The sequence below is a fragment of the Bufo gargarizans genome, chromosome 1 (genome assembly GCF_014858855.1).
Source record: "Bufo gargarizans isolate SCDJY-AF-19 chromosome 1, ASM1485885v1, whole genome shotgun sequence".
Taxonomy (NCBI): domain Eukaryota; kingdom Metazoa; phylum Chordata; class Amphibia; order Anura; family Bufonidae; genus Bufo; species Bufo gargarizans.
The window spans coordinates 568,779,547-568,796,735 of NC_058080.1; the positions used below are offsets into that span (position 1 = coordinate 568,779,547).

At 43.1% G+C, this 17,189-nt stretch overlaps 1 protein-coding gene across 1 annotated transcript in view; it reads right to left on the reverse strand.

Moving 5' to 3' along the window:
• TMEM132B (transmembrane protein 132B) overlaps positions 1-17,189 on the reverse strand; it is a 634,840-nt gene that overhangs the window by 486,589 nt on the left and 131,062 nt on the right. Inside the window, exon 2 of the mRNA XM_044275647.1 lies at positions 11,239-12,124. Within this exon, the coding sequence (XP_044131582.1) occupies positions 11,239-12,124 (886 nt within the window). The remainder of the gene's footprint in view (positions 1-11,238; positions 12,125-17,189) is intronic.

A 17,189-nucleotide genomic window follows, 5' to 3' on the forward strand; every position in this document is an offset into this window, starting at 1 on the left:
GTTGTTATGAGCGTGGCAATACCTAATATGTATGATTTATTTTAATTATTTAAGTTTTACACAATAATATCATTTTTGAAAGCAAAAAAAAAAAGTTTGTGTCTCCATAGTCTGAGAGCCGTTTTTATTTTTTTACGGTGTCCACCTGAGGGGTTAGGTCATATGGTATTTTTATAGAGCAGGTTCTTACGGATGCGGAGATACCTAATATGTCTACTTTTTTTATTTATTTACATTTAACAAAATAAAAGCATTCTTGAAACAAACAACAAAAATCATGTTTTAGTGTCTCCATAGTCTGAGCCATAGTTTTTTTGATTTTTTTGGGTGATTGTCTTAGGTAGGGGCTCATTTTTTGCGGGATGAGGAGACGGTTAAATTGGTACTATTTTGGGGGTCATACGCCTTTTTGATCACTTGGTTTTGCACTTTTTGTGATGTAAGGTGACAAAACAATGTTTTTTAGCACAGTTTTTATTTAACTTTTTTGACCGTGGTTATCTGAGGGGTTAGGTCATATGATATTTATATAGAAACGGTCGTATCGACGCGGCAATACTTAATATACATTTTTTTCCTATTTAAAAAAAAAATATTGGACTTTATTTTTTGAAAAGGACGCTTTTTTTTACTTCAAACTTTTTATTTTTTTATCATAAAAAAACACTTTTTTCTACTTTTTATTTGTCCCACTGTGGGACTTCACCTATTCAGGGTTTGATCCCTGTTTCAATTCAGTACAATACATTCTGTATTGTACTGAATTGAACTGTCAGCGTCTTACACAGTTGCCTAGGAGACCTAGCACTCAGGCTGGAACTCCTGGGCTTCCGTAGCTGCCATGGCAACCATCTGGTCCCCACCACCGCAGTGTAAGGAGAGGGTGAGTAAACCTCACTGACCGCAGCATGTGAGTAGTTAATCCACCGGCATCGGCATTATCACCAATGCTGGTGGATGCAGCACGGATCCGGCTGTCAGTAACAGCCGGATCCATGCTGCTGATCGCAGTAGCGCACATGGGGGATAGGAAGGACCGCAGGACGAGAATGCTCGTCCTAGGGCGCAAAGTACCGGCCATTTAGGACGAGCGTTCTTGTCCTGGGTCGTTAAGAAGTTAAAGGGGTTTTCTGAGATATTTTTACTGATGACCTTTACTCTAGATAGATCATCAGTATCTGATCAGTGGGGGTCCAATACTCAGGAGCCCCGCCAATGAGCTGGAAGGCACCGGTGCTCACAGTAACATTGCTAGCTTCTGGCAGCTTTCACTAGGCCATGTAATGTCATGTTCATCAGTCTCATGGCCTAGGCACAGCTCAGCCCCATTGAAGTAAATGGGGCTGAACTGCAATACCAAGCACAGCCGCTATACAATGTAGGGTGCTGTGCTTGGGAAGCAGGGAGAAGGCTGCAATCACCAGTGCCTTCTCAAACAGCTGATCGACGGGGGGGTCCCGGGTGTCAGACCCCCACCGATCAGATACTGATGCCCTAAGCAGAGGATAGGTCATCAGTAAAAATATCTCCGAAAACCTCTTTAAGGCAATGCCTCATCTTACAATGTTGCAAGCCAATAGGGTGCCGCATATGTAAAACATTTTCCGTCTCCTTGATGCCGTCCTTGTGACATTAGAAATTAAACAAAAAAAAAACATTAATGGAAGGAAAACTTGTTTGAAGATAATTGGCTAGATCTGCCAAATGGAAAAAAAATTAGACAAGAAAATATGAGTGAATCTTTTGAAAAGGAAACTAATTAAAACTGGCTAATCCGATCCTATTACTGTCTGCAACACTGTGACCGAGTCCGAAAAATAATACACTGACAGATACGGGCTTAACTGGACTGAGCTTTAACAGTTTCCTCACATTATCCATGACTTTGAAGTGGTTAAATAACTGGGAGAGTGGTCACAAAACTTCAGGATCCAGGAAACTGCTGCAATTTAAGAGTAATATGGGGAAACTGCTGGTTTACAGGGACGCCGCCTTGTGAATACTGAAAATATTTTCTCTGGTTGGTTTAATATTTTACGTCTCCAGTTGAAGCTCTAACAAATTGCATATCAATTGGTACGTATAGGCGGTTTTGCCACCCAATGCTGAAAGTTCATTAAAGGGATTGTCTGGTTTCTGGTTATCCTCAGGATAGGTCATCAATATCAGATTGGCGGGGGTCCATCTCCAGGCACCCTCGCCGATGAGCTGGTTGAAGAGAAAGCAGCGGTGATTGCAGAAGGTGTAATTGCAGCTCCTCCATCTCACTCAATTCAATGGGATGGGGCAGCTACACTCAGTGTCAGACTGGGGTGCCTATGGCCCACCAGTGGCATTTATTTTGGGGACCCACTCTACCGCTACCATAAACAGAAGTATTACTTGTATGCATTTTAGAATACAATTCAGCATGCAGAACAGAACTGTATTGTGCACTGTACAATATCACAGTGTTTCTCATTAAGCAACTCAATTAGTTGATGACTTAACAGGGGATTTATCATCTCCCTTGCACCAGAAAAGTGACTTATTTGACTTTACTGCCATACACCCTACAGGGAATTTTCCAATTTTCCCGGTGGGCTGATGCCCATAGGGTCACCCAAGCCCTCCTCACTGCCGCTGTCCGGGTACATACTAATGTGGGAACTATAGGGGTCATTATTATAGAAAGTCCAGGCAGCATGCTGAAGGTAGGGTTGGCTTGGTGTTGTGGCCCACATCTCACCTCCTAAGCCTCCTCCTACATACTAAAGACAATCGGAGGAGAACAGAACATGGATATACAGTAGATGACCACCACAGAGAGACAGCTTATGGGGAGGTATTTTGTTCTGCACTGTGGTATTTGGTTCTGTGGGATAGTATTCTGTGCTGCACTATGGTATTACTTACCTTGCCAACTTGTCTTGGACCCATCTACTTGTGTTGCCTCACCTTCTGTCAATTTGAAACCATCTACAACACTAGGGCCACTTTTAGTTTTTTTTCCAGGGCAAATTTAAGTTCCCAGTCCGCCCTTGCAGAAATGTATGGCAGCTCTGAGCTGTTGTAGATTTTTGTTTAGGTGCACAGACTGCAGGAGGATGTACCTAATGTATGACGATGCCTGGACCTGGTCATAAATTAGACGCATCCTGCAACGGTGCAGGAGAGATTAAAACCGGCATAGAAAGCACCGATCTGCGGTCAGTAGTATGGACAGCAGTCATACATGGAAATTCCTTGTCCTAGATTAAATACCCAGTCCCTCAGCAAGCCTAAAAAAGAGTGATCTTGTGATGTCACATTGCTGAGAGTACTAGGTCCTGCTGCCTAAAGTGTTCCCATGCATACCTGTGATGAGTTGAGTATTTTTTAAAATTTGTTGGCATTATCATGTGTTTATATACAGGGGGCAGTATTGGGGCATTTCATACACCGGGGGCAGTATTTATTTATTTATTTTTAATTCCCTGTTTTCTGTGCCACTCATATACCTGCGTACTTCAGTCTAAACGGCAATTGGCCTATTGATTTCAAAGGGGTCCATCTGGCTGTCAAAATGGCCAAAAAATAGGACATGTCCTATTATTGATGACGGCTATAAAAACAGCCAAGTGAATGGCCCCATAGTCTGCAATGGTACTGAAAATGGGTGTGTGACGATTGTAAAAAAAAAAAAAAAAAGTCTGTTTTCCATTGTTGGGTGAATCGAACTAATTCATTTTGTTCACTGGGGAATGGGAAAGAAAGTAAATCTAGTTTTTTTGCTTTTTTATGGCATGCACTGTGCAGTATAATGTGTACCCATTATTAGCACTATGTCAACATAATACATATAAAATAAAGTTAGATTTTATTACATTTTTTGGTTGGAATTGTTTTTTTTATGTTTTAGTTGTGCCTGTGCCACCTATGGACTGTAAATGCTATATTATGTATATTACCCTGAGGTGCCATGGTTGGTATTGACTGTGGAAGCTTTGGGGTTTATCTGTAGGGTTGGTAATTATCTCTTATCCCAGCCGTAAGGATGTTGTCACATGTAGCGGCTGCTGCATAGCCAAGCTGTGGCCAAAAGCCGGAGGACCTCGGAGTCTACAAATCAATTAAGGGTTTACTACTTGCTAACAGTTAAAGGGGTTCTCTGGGCTTTTACTATTGACTCAGAATAGGTCATCAAGATCAGGTCGGCGGGGGTGCCGGGTGTTGCAAAGACCATAGACAGCAGTAGCGAACAGGAAGACAGAAGGGACACGGCACACTGCACGTGTCGTCTCCTCATACAGCTGATTGGCGACGGTGCCACTGCACTAGCATTGGTCGCAAGCTCTTCCTCTCTTGTCCCAAGTGTGTGCGCTTCTTTTCCTGTTCAGCTACATTTATTACTATGCAGCTGAACAGGAAAAAAGCGCAAACATCCGGTTGGGTCAAGAGCTAGCGGCCTGTGCGAGTGCAACAGGGACAATGGCATTAGTGAAGCAAAGGACATGGAAGTATTAATAAAACTAAATTACTTCCACAGGTCCACGGAACACTTGTATTTTTCATGATGCCTGGAGAACCCTTTTAATTTATTTGTATACCATACAGACTTCTATTGATGCCTGCTTGGAACATAAGGGGCCGTTCACATGGCAGAATTTGCCTAGTGGTATTTAGGTGCAGACAATTCCTCCGGCGGCAAGGTTGCCAACCAGATTTGAAAAACTATATTGAATGATGAAGGTTATAAGTACGGTATACTGAGACATACCCATTACCAGTATTTACTGTGAATGATGATACTCGCCACCAAAATAATCAAGTCAGATACCACCAGTCTAAAAAAAAAAATCTGACACCTCTATTTATTTCATGGACACAGGAAAAAAAGACGCCTATTTTTACAGATTGTCCAGAAATTTCTGAACAGTTGGCAACACTGTCTGGCGGCCACGTAGTGTTTGCCTCCCATCGTTTTCAGTGCAGTGCGGAGGTTTTAACTCATGACCGTGGTAAGAAGAGACATGTCCCTTCTTGGTTCAGTGTCTGCACAGATCTGTTATGTGTACAGTGCATGTCTCTAACAGTGCAGTGTTTTGCAGTATGGAAAACTACAACTCCCAACAGGTCCTACTTATTAGCTTGCTTTATTTGAAACAGATCCTCGTGCTTTGCTTCTGTGCCTGCCTGGTTGTCACAAACTGAAATCCCGCCGCCGCGCTCTGCACTGACTGAGAATATGGGCGGGCGGCAGGGCTTCTCCTACTCTGCATGCAGCGTCATCAGTAAGAGCACAGGTCAGGAGGCAGAGCCCCCCAGCGCTGCTGCAGCCATACTAAATGAGAAGTGGTGAGATGGCCACTTACTGCACCCTCATGTCCATTGATGTGTGCCACACTGCTTATTACAGCGACAGACAGTGGCGCTTTCCAGCAGGCAGCTGGGGCTGCCGCCGATTAGTGAGTATGTGATTATAAATTTCCAGGCAAGGGGCCCACCGAGGATTTCACCAGCTTCCCGGTGGGCCAGTCCGAGCCTGACTACACTCCATTGAAGTGAATGGGATGGAGGAGCTGTCATTACACTGCTCTCCACTGCAATTGCAATGGCAAGCAGGTAAACAGTGAAGAGAATGTACCACTCATACTGTACGAGCGCTGCTTTCTGTTCAAGCAGCTGATGGGCGGAGGTGACAGGAGTCACAACACCACCGATCTAAGGATAAGGCCGACTTAAAATAGGTGAAACAAAGGTTTAAAAAACTTTTAATATATATATATATATATATATATATATATATATATAAAACTTCCTGATCCAGAAATCAGTATGCAAACAGATATCATTTGTTTCCGGATCCGTCTGACAAATGCATTGCAATACCGCCTCTCCGGTGACTGTGAAACCGGGTCCGCTGAAGAGGTATTGAGCTCCTATGACGGAACTCTATACCGGAAAACTTTAACGCTAGTGTGAAAGTACCCTAAAAAAAAAAATCTAAGTGGGCGATTTGCCTTTTTCTGTCACTTCACCTCCCCAAAAAATTTACTAATATGTGATCAAAAAGTCATACTTACTCCAAAATGGTATCAATAAAAACTAAAGATCACCCAAGCCTTTAACCCCTTACACAGTGGACAAGAACTCTGTTTGGGGAGAGCCTGAATTAGGAGTGTCAGACAAATGAATAGATGGCCTGTACCGACAAGCAGTATAGGGCAGGGGAGTAGGATTTAAAGGCTTGATTTTTTGCTTCATTTTTGTGCGGTTTTGATGTGGTTTTGTGGCTGTATAGTTCACTGCAGAACTGCGTTTGCAGCTTGCGTTTTTTGGCGCCAAAAACCACACGGGCGCGTAGGGAGCATACAGCATATTTTTTGCCACCTCCCATTCATTTCAATAGAAAATTAATTGCGAATTCCAAGCCAAGACAGGGCACGCAGCTTATTTTTTAAATGGCAGTGCTGCTTCCATTGAAATGAATGAGAGGCTGTCTAGAGGCATTTTTGGCGCTGATTCTGACACAGACAACAGCCCAGAATCAATGATACAAAAACTGCATTTGAACAAGCCCTTACACTCTGAAAACTAGTACTGGTCTGAGATCAGAGACTTCCCCAATGTGGACCTCTCACATCTATCAAGACATCAGAAAATCATAAGATCACGATGATAGTTATACAGTTTATGTAAGAACAGTGCGTTCTGTTCTTTGTGTGGCTGGATGCAACATATTCGCCGCTTACAAAATGATTTGCATGTATGTTATCTCTAAAGTGGCCGCTCTCAGGGCTCAGATCTGCATTTATTTTAAATCAAAGCACCAATGAAGAAAAGTACAGTATTCGCCAGATCATAATAAATACAAATAGCATATACAATCAAAGAACACATTCAAAGAATTCATGTAATAATGCAAAATTGGGTTGCATTCGAAGTTTAAGATAAAGGTATTGAATAACAAATGCAGGTAAGGCCTCATGCACACGACCGTTGTTTTATTCCGTGTCCGTTGTGCCGTTTTTCGTGATTTTCTGCGGACCCATGGGTCAGTTGAAAACTCGGCTAATGCACCGCTTGCCATCCGCGTCCGTGATCCGTGGTTCCAGTTCGTCAAAAAAATATAACCTGTCCTATTATTTTCGCGGAAAACGGTTTGCGGACCCATTCAAGTCAAAGGGACCACTAAAAAAACACGGAGGCACACAAGATTTTCATCCGCGTCCGAGCGTCCACGTCCGTTTTTTTCCTATCATTTGCATGGCAAACCTGTCTTAGATGTTTTTTTACTTTCCTTTATGTCTGGTGGTCCTCCAAAAATCAAGGAAGACACACGGAAACAAAAACGGAAACAGATCACGGAACAACGGAACCCCATTTTGCAGAACAGAACACAACAACGGTCGTGTGCATGAGGCCTAACACTCAGTATAAGTATAGGAAAAGTGAACAAGGCAGAAAAACAACTGGACGGGTGAGGTGGATTTTCTTTACATGAATAGACAATAATCATATTACTATTCAGTGATTTTAAATACAAGGGAGGGTTGTGACCACCTTTCTGCCATGAAGAGGTTTTAAATGATGTGCAAATGGTTTACATGCCCTAAGATTAGTCACTTCCTAATTTACTGTTCGTAGCTAAGATGCCGACATCATGGAGGAAGAAACTATAAGGATTTTATAACTCTTTGTAAAAGTGGCAAGGATGGTGTAAAATGTCAAAAAGTCACAAATATGTGCACCAAACTACTCACACCAAAATTTTTTACTTTTGTACTCCAGTTTTCTGGTGTATAAACTTAGAGGGTCATTAGTATTTTGAAATACGCCTATATTAGGCATATTTCAGGAGCAGATCGGTAAGTTGCGCCACCATCTGCAACTTCGCCCCGCTCACACCAGGTCTTAAAACATGGGTTGTGGCGGGGAAGGGAACAGGTTGGGAGATCCATCTGATTTACATATTCCCTGCCTGTTTCATCTAGGAAGCGGTCTTACATTTAAAGTTATTGAGAGGCCTGCGACTCTTCATAACGTTGGTGGGCTTTATTAAAACACCAGTCTTCATAAACATGCCCCTTAATACATTTCATACTAGTGTTTATCTCCTGCTTGAGTGATGTCCAACACTTTTAATATGTTTTCTCCCCTCTACCTTTCCTCTCTTCCATGATGTATAAGGAGTCACACAATTAATTCCTCTTATTAATAGCCACAGCTCCTTTGCTCTGAGGGATTGTGTTTCTCATGCTAGGCAGCAGAACAGTTTCTTAGCAGCAAATCTGTGTTGACCATGAAGACAGCAATTATATCACTACCTTACACCTCATAATAGACATGTAGTCAGCTGTAAATAGAGCCAAGGTGTGAGAGGGTAAAGGAGACATGGAAGCTATAGTTCTTTACATGATAATCCTACCCACAGCAAGCCATAGCAGCATAAATTCAAATGTGCTATACAGAACTGGGTAAGACAATGAACATTTGATATAACTACCGTACTTCAGAGCTTTGGCGACATAATTTGAAACTAATCACATTGGAATGCTAATGCATAGGTCAAGGTCACTAAATATACAAGGCAGTATCAGGTAACTGTGAAAATAGTTGAAATCCCTTGATTCAATTTGTCTTTAGGACTAAAATACAAAATAATACAGTGCCTTGCAAAAGTATTCACCCTCCTTTGACTTTTTTTGTATTTTGTTACATTACAGCCTTAGGGCTCATGCACACAACCGTATGGCTTTTTCAGTGTTTTGCGGTCCGTTTTTTACGGATCCGTTGTTCAGTTTTTTTGTTTCCGTTGTGTTTCCGTTTCCTTTCAATTTTTTTGTATGCCATATACAGTATACAGTAATTACATAGAAAAAATTGGGCTGGGCATAACATTTTCAATAGATGGTTCCGCAAAAACGGAACGGATACGGAAGACATACGGATATATTTCCATATGTGTTCTGCTTTTTCTGCGGACCCATTGACTTGAATGGAGCCAAGCACCGCGATTTGCGGACAAGAATAGGACATGTTCTATCTTTTCATAGTACGGAAATACAGAAATACTGAAGCGGAATGCACACGGAGACACTTCAGTTTTTTTTGCTGAACCATTGAAATGAATGGTTCAGTATATGTACCGCATACTGAACTAAAAAAACGGCCAGTATACTGAACGCAAAATACTGTCGTGTGCATGAGCCCTTAAGTTCAATGTTTTGTTACATTACAGTGATGGATCAATGATGGATCAGAACACAATAGTCTTAGTTGGTGAAGTGAAATGAGAAAAATATATAAATAAAACTATTGTTTAGAAATAGAAAACAGAAAATTAGCATGTGCATATGTATTCACCCCCTTTGTTAGGAAGCCCATAAAAAGCTCTGGTGCAACCAATTACCTTTAGAGGTCACATAATTAGTGAAATGATGTCCACCTGTGTGCAATCTAAGTGTCACATGATCTGTCATTACATATACACCCCTTTTTTGAAAGGCCCCAGAGGCTGCAACACATAAGCAAGAGGCATCACAAACCAAACACTGCCATGAAGACCTAGGAACTCTCCAAACAAGTAAGGGACAATATTGTTGAGAAGTACAAGTCAGGGTTAATTTATAAAAAATATATCCAAATCTTTCATGATCACCAGAATCTATCATAACCTAATGAAAAGAACATGGCACAACAGCAAACCTGCCAAGAGACGACCGCCCACCAAAACTCACGGTCCGGGCAAGGAGGTCATTAATCAAAGAGGCAACACAGAGACCTAAGGTAACCCTGGAGGAGCTGCAGAGTTCCACAGCAGAGACTGGAGTATCTGTACATAGGACGACATTAAGGCTACTTTCACACTAGCGTTCGATCGGATCCGTTCTGAACGGATCCGATCATATTAATGCAGACGGAGGCTCCGTTCAGTACGGATCCGTCTGCATTAATAACTTAGAAAAAATTCTAAGTGTGAAAGTAGCCTGAGCGGATCCGTTCAGACTTTCAATGTAAAGTCAATGGGGGACGGATCCGCTTGAAGATTGAGCCATATGGTGACATCTTCAAGCAGATCCGTTCCTATTGACTTACATTGTAAGTCTGAACGGATCCGCTCGCCTCCGCACGGCCAGGCGGACAGCTGAACGCTGCGGATCCGCTCCATTCAGACTGCATCAGGGCTGGACGGAGACGTTCGGGTCCGCTCGTGAGCTCCTTCAAACGGAGCTCACGAACGGACCTATGAACGCTAGTGTGAAAGTAGACTAAGCCGTACGCTCCTCAGAGTTGGGCTTTATGGAAGAGTGGCCAGAAGAAAGCCATTACTTTCAGCTAGAAACAATAAGGCATGTTGTGAGTTTGCGAAAAGGCATGTGGGAGACTCCCACAATGTATGGAGGAAGGTGCTCTGGTATGATGAGACTAAAATTTTACTTTTCGGCCATCAAATAAAACGCTGTGTCTCGTGCAAACCCAACACATCACATCACCCAAAGAACACCATCCCCACAGTGAAAGATGGTGGTGGCAGCATCATGCTGTGGGCATGGGACTGGGGAACTGGTCAGAGTTGAGGCAAAGATGGATGGTGCTAAATACAGAGATATTCTTGAGCAAAACCTGTACCACTCTGTGCGTGATTTGAGGCTAGGACGGAGGTTCACCTTCCAGCAGGACAATGACCCCAAACACACTGCTAAAGCAACACTTGAGTGGTTTAAGGGGAAACACGCAAATGTGTTGGAATGGCCTAGTCAAAGCCCAGATCTCAATCCAATAGAAAATCTGTGGTCAGACTCAGATTGCTGTTCACAAGCGCAAACCATCCAACTTGAAGGAGCTGGAGCAGTTTTTCGAGGAATGGGCAAAAATCTCAATGGTAAGATGTGGCAAGCTCATAGAGACTTATCAAAAGCGACTTGGAGCTGTGATTGCCGCAAAAGGCGGCTCAACAAAGTATTGACTTTAGGGGGGTGAATAGTTATGCACATTGACTTTTTCTGTTATTTTGTCTTATTTGTTGTTTGCTTCACAATAAATAAATAAAAATTCTTCAAAGTTGTACATTAAATGATGCAAATCCTCAAGCAATCCATGTTAATTCCAGGTTGTGAGGCACCAAAATATGAAAAAAGTCAAGGGGGGTGAATACTTTTGCAAGGCATGTTTTTGTGTGAACCTGGTAACAAAAATCCTGAATTTTACAGTGACTGATAAATACAAAATAGCACAATATCAAAAGCTCAACTTCTTTCATACTGCACGGCATACCTCAACATGAACTGATGGACCATTGAGCTTCCTGCCACTGATACATAGAATGTTACGATGTCTCCTACTTTCACAGGATCTTGTGGGTATCGTATCTGAACATTGTTATCCACTGGAAGCACAGACATTCTCATGGTGTCTTGAGTGGGATAAACAACAACACTGCCAAATCTTTTCATTGCACTTGAGACTTTTTGATCATTGTCCTTATTGGATTGAATCCTATTTGACCATTTTGTTTCTTGTGAAGAACATTCTTCATCCTCTCTGGTAGAATAGACAATGTAGTGCAGTTCAACTGGTATTCCTTGTGGGGAAACTGAGAATCCGTGAGAATCCGTGGGAGAAGATGTACTTAACCAACTAGGCAAAAACTCTAGCTCTGCTACACATAACCCCAGCCTTCCTTTCAGCCTACAGCTTGCTGAAAGCTCACGGTTTTCTAAGACAGCAACCATTCTCACACATGGCAAAATCTCAGATGGATGATAGTCCACCCAGTCCTTCCCTGTAATATAAAATAAAGCCTGCACTTTGGGTTTGTCAGAATATATAGAGCTCTCTATTATGTGGGATTTTAACTGCCAGTTAAATGTGAATCTGTTGGTAGAACTGAAAGTACTTGAGGTAATGATCACATTCTTTGGCAGAGTTTGTTCTGCTGAATAGGGTCCATAGGTGGCATTTATTGCCGGTGGCATCTTGGCTTTATATATGAAAAGTGGTTCTGTCCGGGACTGTAGGCTCGAGTTTTTCATGAGGTCTTGATTGGCCTCTTTAAGGAAGAAAGAAACTTCAGAATTACAAACGTGATAGTTGACAGGTAGGAACACCGGGACGGATGAGAACCTTTGTATACTGTCCATGGTCACCCGACTTTCAGTCACTGTATAAGAGAAAGAAAGAACATTAAAGTTAACAAACTTCAACACATGAAAATTGATGTTTTTTTAATTTAATAGACTGGTGTTCATACAACATTCGATCAGGCTTCTAAAACAACGTTAAGGAGATTTTGAGTAAAAAATAAAGCAGTTTAAGGCTAATTGCACACGATCAGGATTGCGTGCGGATTTTCCGCACAGATTTGCGTGTGGAAAATCCTCACTGTAGGTCATGTACATTTTATTCTATGAGAATGAGAAATTCTCAGTGCACACGATGCAGATTTTTTCAGCGCAGATTTTGACCTGCGGTGCAGATTTTTAAATCCGCAGCATGTCAATTTATTTTATTTTTCCTGACCGGATTTTCTTTATTCACTTAGTAAAATCCACATGCGGAAAATCTGCACCGAAACCGCACCAAATCTGCATGCAAATCTGCACCAATTGATGCGGATTGACCGCACAGATTTGCCTGCGAACACCTGCGGATTTCAGTGAGGATGCTCCGCACATTAATCCTGAACGTGTGCATGTACCCTAAAGGGTCTGCCTTTTACCAGAAACAGCGCCGCTCCTGTTGAAGCCTGATACTGCAGCTTAACACCAGTCTCGTGCAGAGGACTGAGCAGTAATACCACACAGAACTCATGGAAATCTATGACACTGTTTCTGGAGAGTATTAAACCTTTTTTTTCATCCTAGGAAAGGCCAAGTTGCAACTCCCCTTCCCATGCACATAACGGTCCAAATCTTGGAGTGGCATCTAGCCTTGAAAATGATGTGGCATTCACAAATTCTGTTTACTATTCACCTAAACCACACACACATTTTATTAAACATGTTCTAAATTGTGATGGAAATTATTTCTGTAATGTACTTTAATTTTTATTTTTTATATTTCCTAGCAAAATAGACACCTGAAGTTCATTGAGCTTTAGAAACTGTACTCTCGTACACTGCTATATCCTGGAGTATGGACTTCCCTGCAGCCGCACCAGTCTGTACCAGCTCTGCTCTTCTAAAGTCGGGCTGGCATACCTGTCTCTGGAGGTGTTTTTACACCAAACATATATTTCAGTTTGTGCCCTGTTTGACCTGTCACCTCCGCCGGCACCCTGGTAAAATTCATAGTATTTGAGGCTGTAGCAGAGCGGGTGCAGGCAGAGCAGCGAGGAGATATGGGAGCTCCTGCCCTGCGCTCGCTTCGCCTTGCTAAGGCAGACCACGTCAGTACAGGCCACAAGCAGAGCCAGCACAGGGCAGGCGCTTCTATAATACATCGTTGCTCTGCCTGCACCCGCTCTGCTAAAGTCGCAGATACTATGGCTATGCTCAACCTGCAGCCCTCCAGATGTTGCAAAACTACAACTCCCATCATTCCCTGACAGCCTACAGCAGGCATCCTCAAACTGCGGCCCTCCAGCTGTTGTAAAACTACAGCTCCCACAATGCCCTGCTGTAGGCTGATAGCTGTAGGCTGTTTGGGCATGCTGGGAGTTGTAGTTTTGCAACAGCTGGAGGGCCGCAGTTTGAGGATGCCTGGTCTACAGCTATCATCCTACAGAAGGGCATCGTGGGAGTTGTAGTTTTACAACAGCTGGAGGGCCACAGTTTGAGGATACCTGGTCTACAGCTATCATCCTACAGAAGGTTATCGTGGGAGTTGTAGTTTTACAACAGCTGGAGGGCCGCAGTTTGAGGATGCCTGGTCTACAGCTATCATCCTACAGAAGGGCATCGTGGGAGTTGTAGTTTTACAACAGCTGGAGGGCCGCAGTTTGAGGATGCCTGATCTACAGCTATCATCCTACAGAAGGGCATCGTGGGAGTTGTAGTTTTACAACAGCTGGAGGGCCGCAGTTTGAGGATGCCTGGTCTACAGCTATCATCCTACAGAAGGGCATCGTGGGAGTTGTAGATTTACAACAGCTGGAGGGCCACAGTTTGAGGATGCCTGGTCTACAGCTATCATCCTACAGAAGGGCATCATGGGAGTTGTAGTTTTACAACAGCTGGAGGGCCGCAGGTTGAGCATCCCTGTACTAGAGTACGAATGCTAAAGTGAACTTCAGGCATCTATTTCACTAGGAAAAGTAGAAAAAAAAAAAAAAAAGGGTACATTACAAAAATCATTTTCATCACATTAGGGTACTTTCACACTAGCGTTTTTCTTTTCTGGCACTGAGTTCTGTCCTAGGGGCGCTATACCGGAAAATAACTGATCAGTTATATCCTAATGCATTGTGAATGGAGAGAAATTCGTTCAGGATGCATCGGGATGTCTTCTGTTTATTCACTGAACAGCGATTTGGATGGAGGAAATACCGCAGCATGCTGCGGTATTATCTCCGTCTAAACTGCCGGATCAGTTGCCGGGATTAATTTACATTGAAAAAAATAGTAACTGATCCCTTTGTCCGTATGACAAACGGAGAGACGGGTCCGTTCCTGCAATGCATTTGTGAGACGGATCAGTCTACAAATGCTGTCCGTTTGCATGCAGATTGCCTGATCCGGCAGGCAGTTCCGGCGACTTGAACTGCTTGCCGAATCACTCTGCCGCAAATGTGAAAGTAGCCTTAGAACAGCTTTTAAGGCCCCATGCACACGGCCGTGTTTCACAGCCGTGTGCGGGCCGTGGAACCGCGGCCTGGATCCCTCCTGAGAGCAGGAGCGCACGGCGTCACTGGTTGCTATGACGCCGTGCGCTCCCTGCTGCCGGCACAGTACAGTAATACACTGGTATAGATCATACCAGTGGATTACTGTATTGCGGCGGCAGCAGGGAGCGCACGGTGTCATAGCAACCAGTGACGCCGTGCGCTCCTGCTCTCAGGAGGGATCCAGGCCGCGGTTCCACGGCCCGCACACGGCTGTGAAACACGGCCGTGTGCATGGGGCCTTATACAGTGTGTGTGAAGGTTAAGGTATGCGTTCATTTTCCTAAATGTATTGGCAGCACCATTTTTACGCGGTGTCTCCTTCTTACATATTACACCACTAACCCCTCCGTAATAACAGTACAATGAAAAGTGTTTCCACCGACATACGGTATATCCATTATCTAATCTTTTCTCATTTCTCATGTTCCTCACAGCAGGATTAGTGACTGCTTGGGTCCATAGCTGTCACAAAGTATTCGAGATTCTGCGGATCTTAGTATATTTACTCAGTGCTATCACCCATACATCTTGTACATGAAATTAAATGCCGTTTTATTGACAAAATTCACAGTGATCTATAATGTGTGTAGATAGCTTTGTATTTCTAGCTCTCCAACAAACATAATTTATATGATCCATGATATATAAAAGCAATTGCATTGGATATTACGCTAGAAGCCAGTACAACATGATTAAATCACTTTTATTGGGCATTGTTAACTGCCACACCAGAGGCGACAATAGCAGTGCGGAGGGTTAATCATTATTATTTGCTGTCTTGCAAAGATTCCAGAGATAAGATTTTCATTTTACAAGTACAAATAGCTCGTCTATTTGATCCCAAAAAAAAAATCTTTCTGGTTATTTTTCTTGAAGACGAAGATTGTACAACACCCTAGTCCAGCAAAACACATTACATTAATCTTGTAATTAAAATACTACAGACAGGTCTGTCATGTGGGTAGAACTGAATGCTTAAAGCTTTGCAGTGAAGGTGTTGTAGTGTCCCACTAGGTAGGGGTGGGCACTAACACAAGGGTCAATTGGTGTGCGCGTTACTCCTACTCACAAGGGACAGAAATGTTATATTTAATCGTGCATTTTATGTATGCTCTAATGTGTTTACATATGCAATGTTTCCCCTGTATGATGCAATAGCAGGCCTAGTTAGGTGTAGTTAGACATCCCAGACACTAGAGGGAGATAGGGAGCCCCTAGTATAAATGTCTAGGCCTAGACAGGGAGAGTTAGTGTGTGCAGAGTCAGGAGTCTGAGAAGATTAGAAGTTAGAGGGCCTCCTCCTGACATGCAGCTTGATAGCCCTGGCTGCTAGCTATGACCAGGAGGCTAGTGAGAAGACCTAGCCTGCCTGAAGCCAAGAGAGCCTTAGTTAGCTCTGAAGTCACCCCAGTAGCAGGACAGAACCTCCTGGGAGAAACCCACAGTCATTCACCAGACAAGTAAGGATATCACAGGGAAAGATAAGTAACCCTGATGGGCAGATGCAGTTGAAAGTAAAGCAAGGATTTAATTAATACCGGAGGAAGATATAGTTACCAAGAATTTAAGCCACCATTTAGGCATCCGGGCCTTGGGATAGAAAGCCAGACAGGAGTTCCAGAAGGAACAGTGTACGCCATTTCTGAGGAAGGGTACAACCTGATTCTGAGTGCATTGTGGATTTACCCTCTGAGTATCTTGCATAATTAATACCTGCCATTTTGTAGAGTAAGCCTACTTGTGAAGCTGTGATCTAAAGGACTGTGTTATCATCTGATGTATAAAGTTGGACTGTTTAGTAAAGCAACGTTTGGTTCACTATGCCACCTGTGTACCTCACTTATTCCAACTACAAACCGGTGTGCCACCGTCAAAGGCACTGGTGTCACGAACCTTAAAGGGACCTTGCCCCAGGCACTCAAAATACCCGTAACATCCAGGGCACCTCATCCACCATCAGGCCTGGTCCCTACAAACAGTGTGCCCCAGAGGAACCGTATCTACCTCTCCTTCACTGCCACATGCCTGCCCAGGGTTCTCCAATACAGTGAGCAACCCTCGATTGCCAATAACCGTGACCTCACTTCGCTATACCCTGCAGGTCTGGCGTGTTGCAGTGAGACCTCTCACAAGCTGTGAATTGTGTATTTCTACTTAAAATTAATGTGTCATCAGAAATGACCTAGTAGTTTAATCATGTTTTGATGCTAAACATATATTTTTTTTTAGAATTTTTGATGATTTTTATTTTCATATGCCCAGACGTCCAGTTCTGTTTCAGTGGTCATCTCATTATCATCACAGGCAGAATTACAATGACAGATATCACTCTGTATGGATATAACAGGATTCACCATTCACAATAGGTGATATCGCAACATATCTACTCCCTCCTGACCTC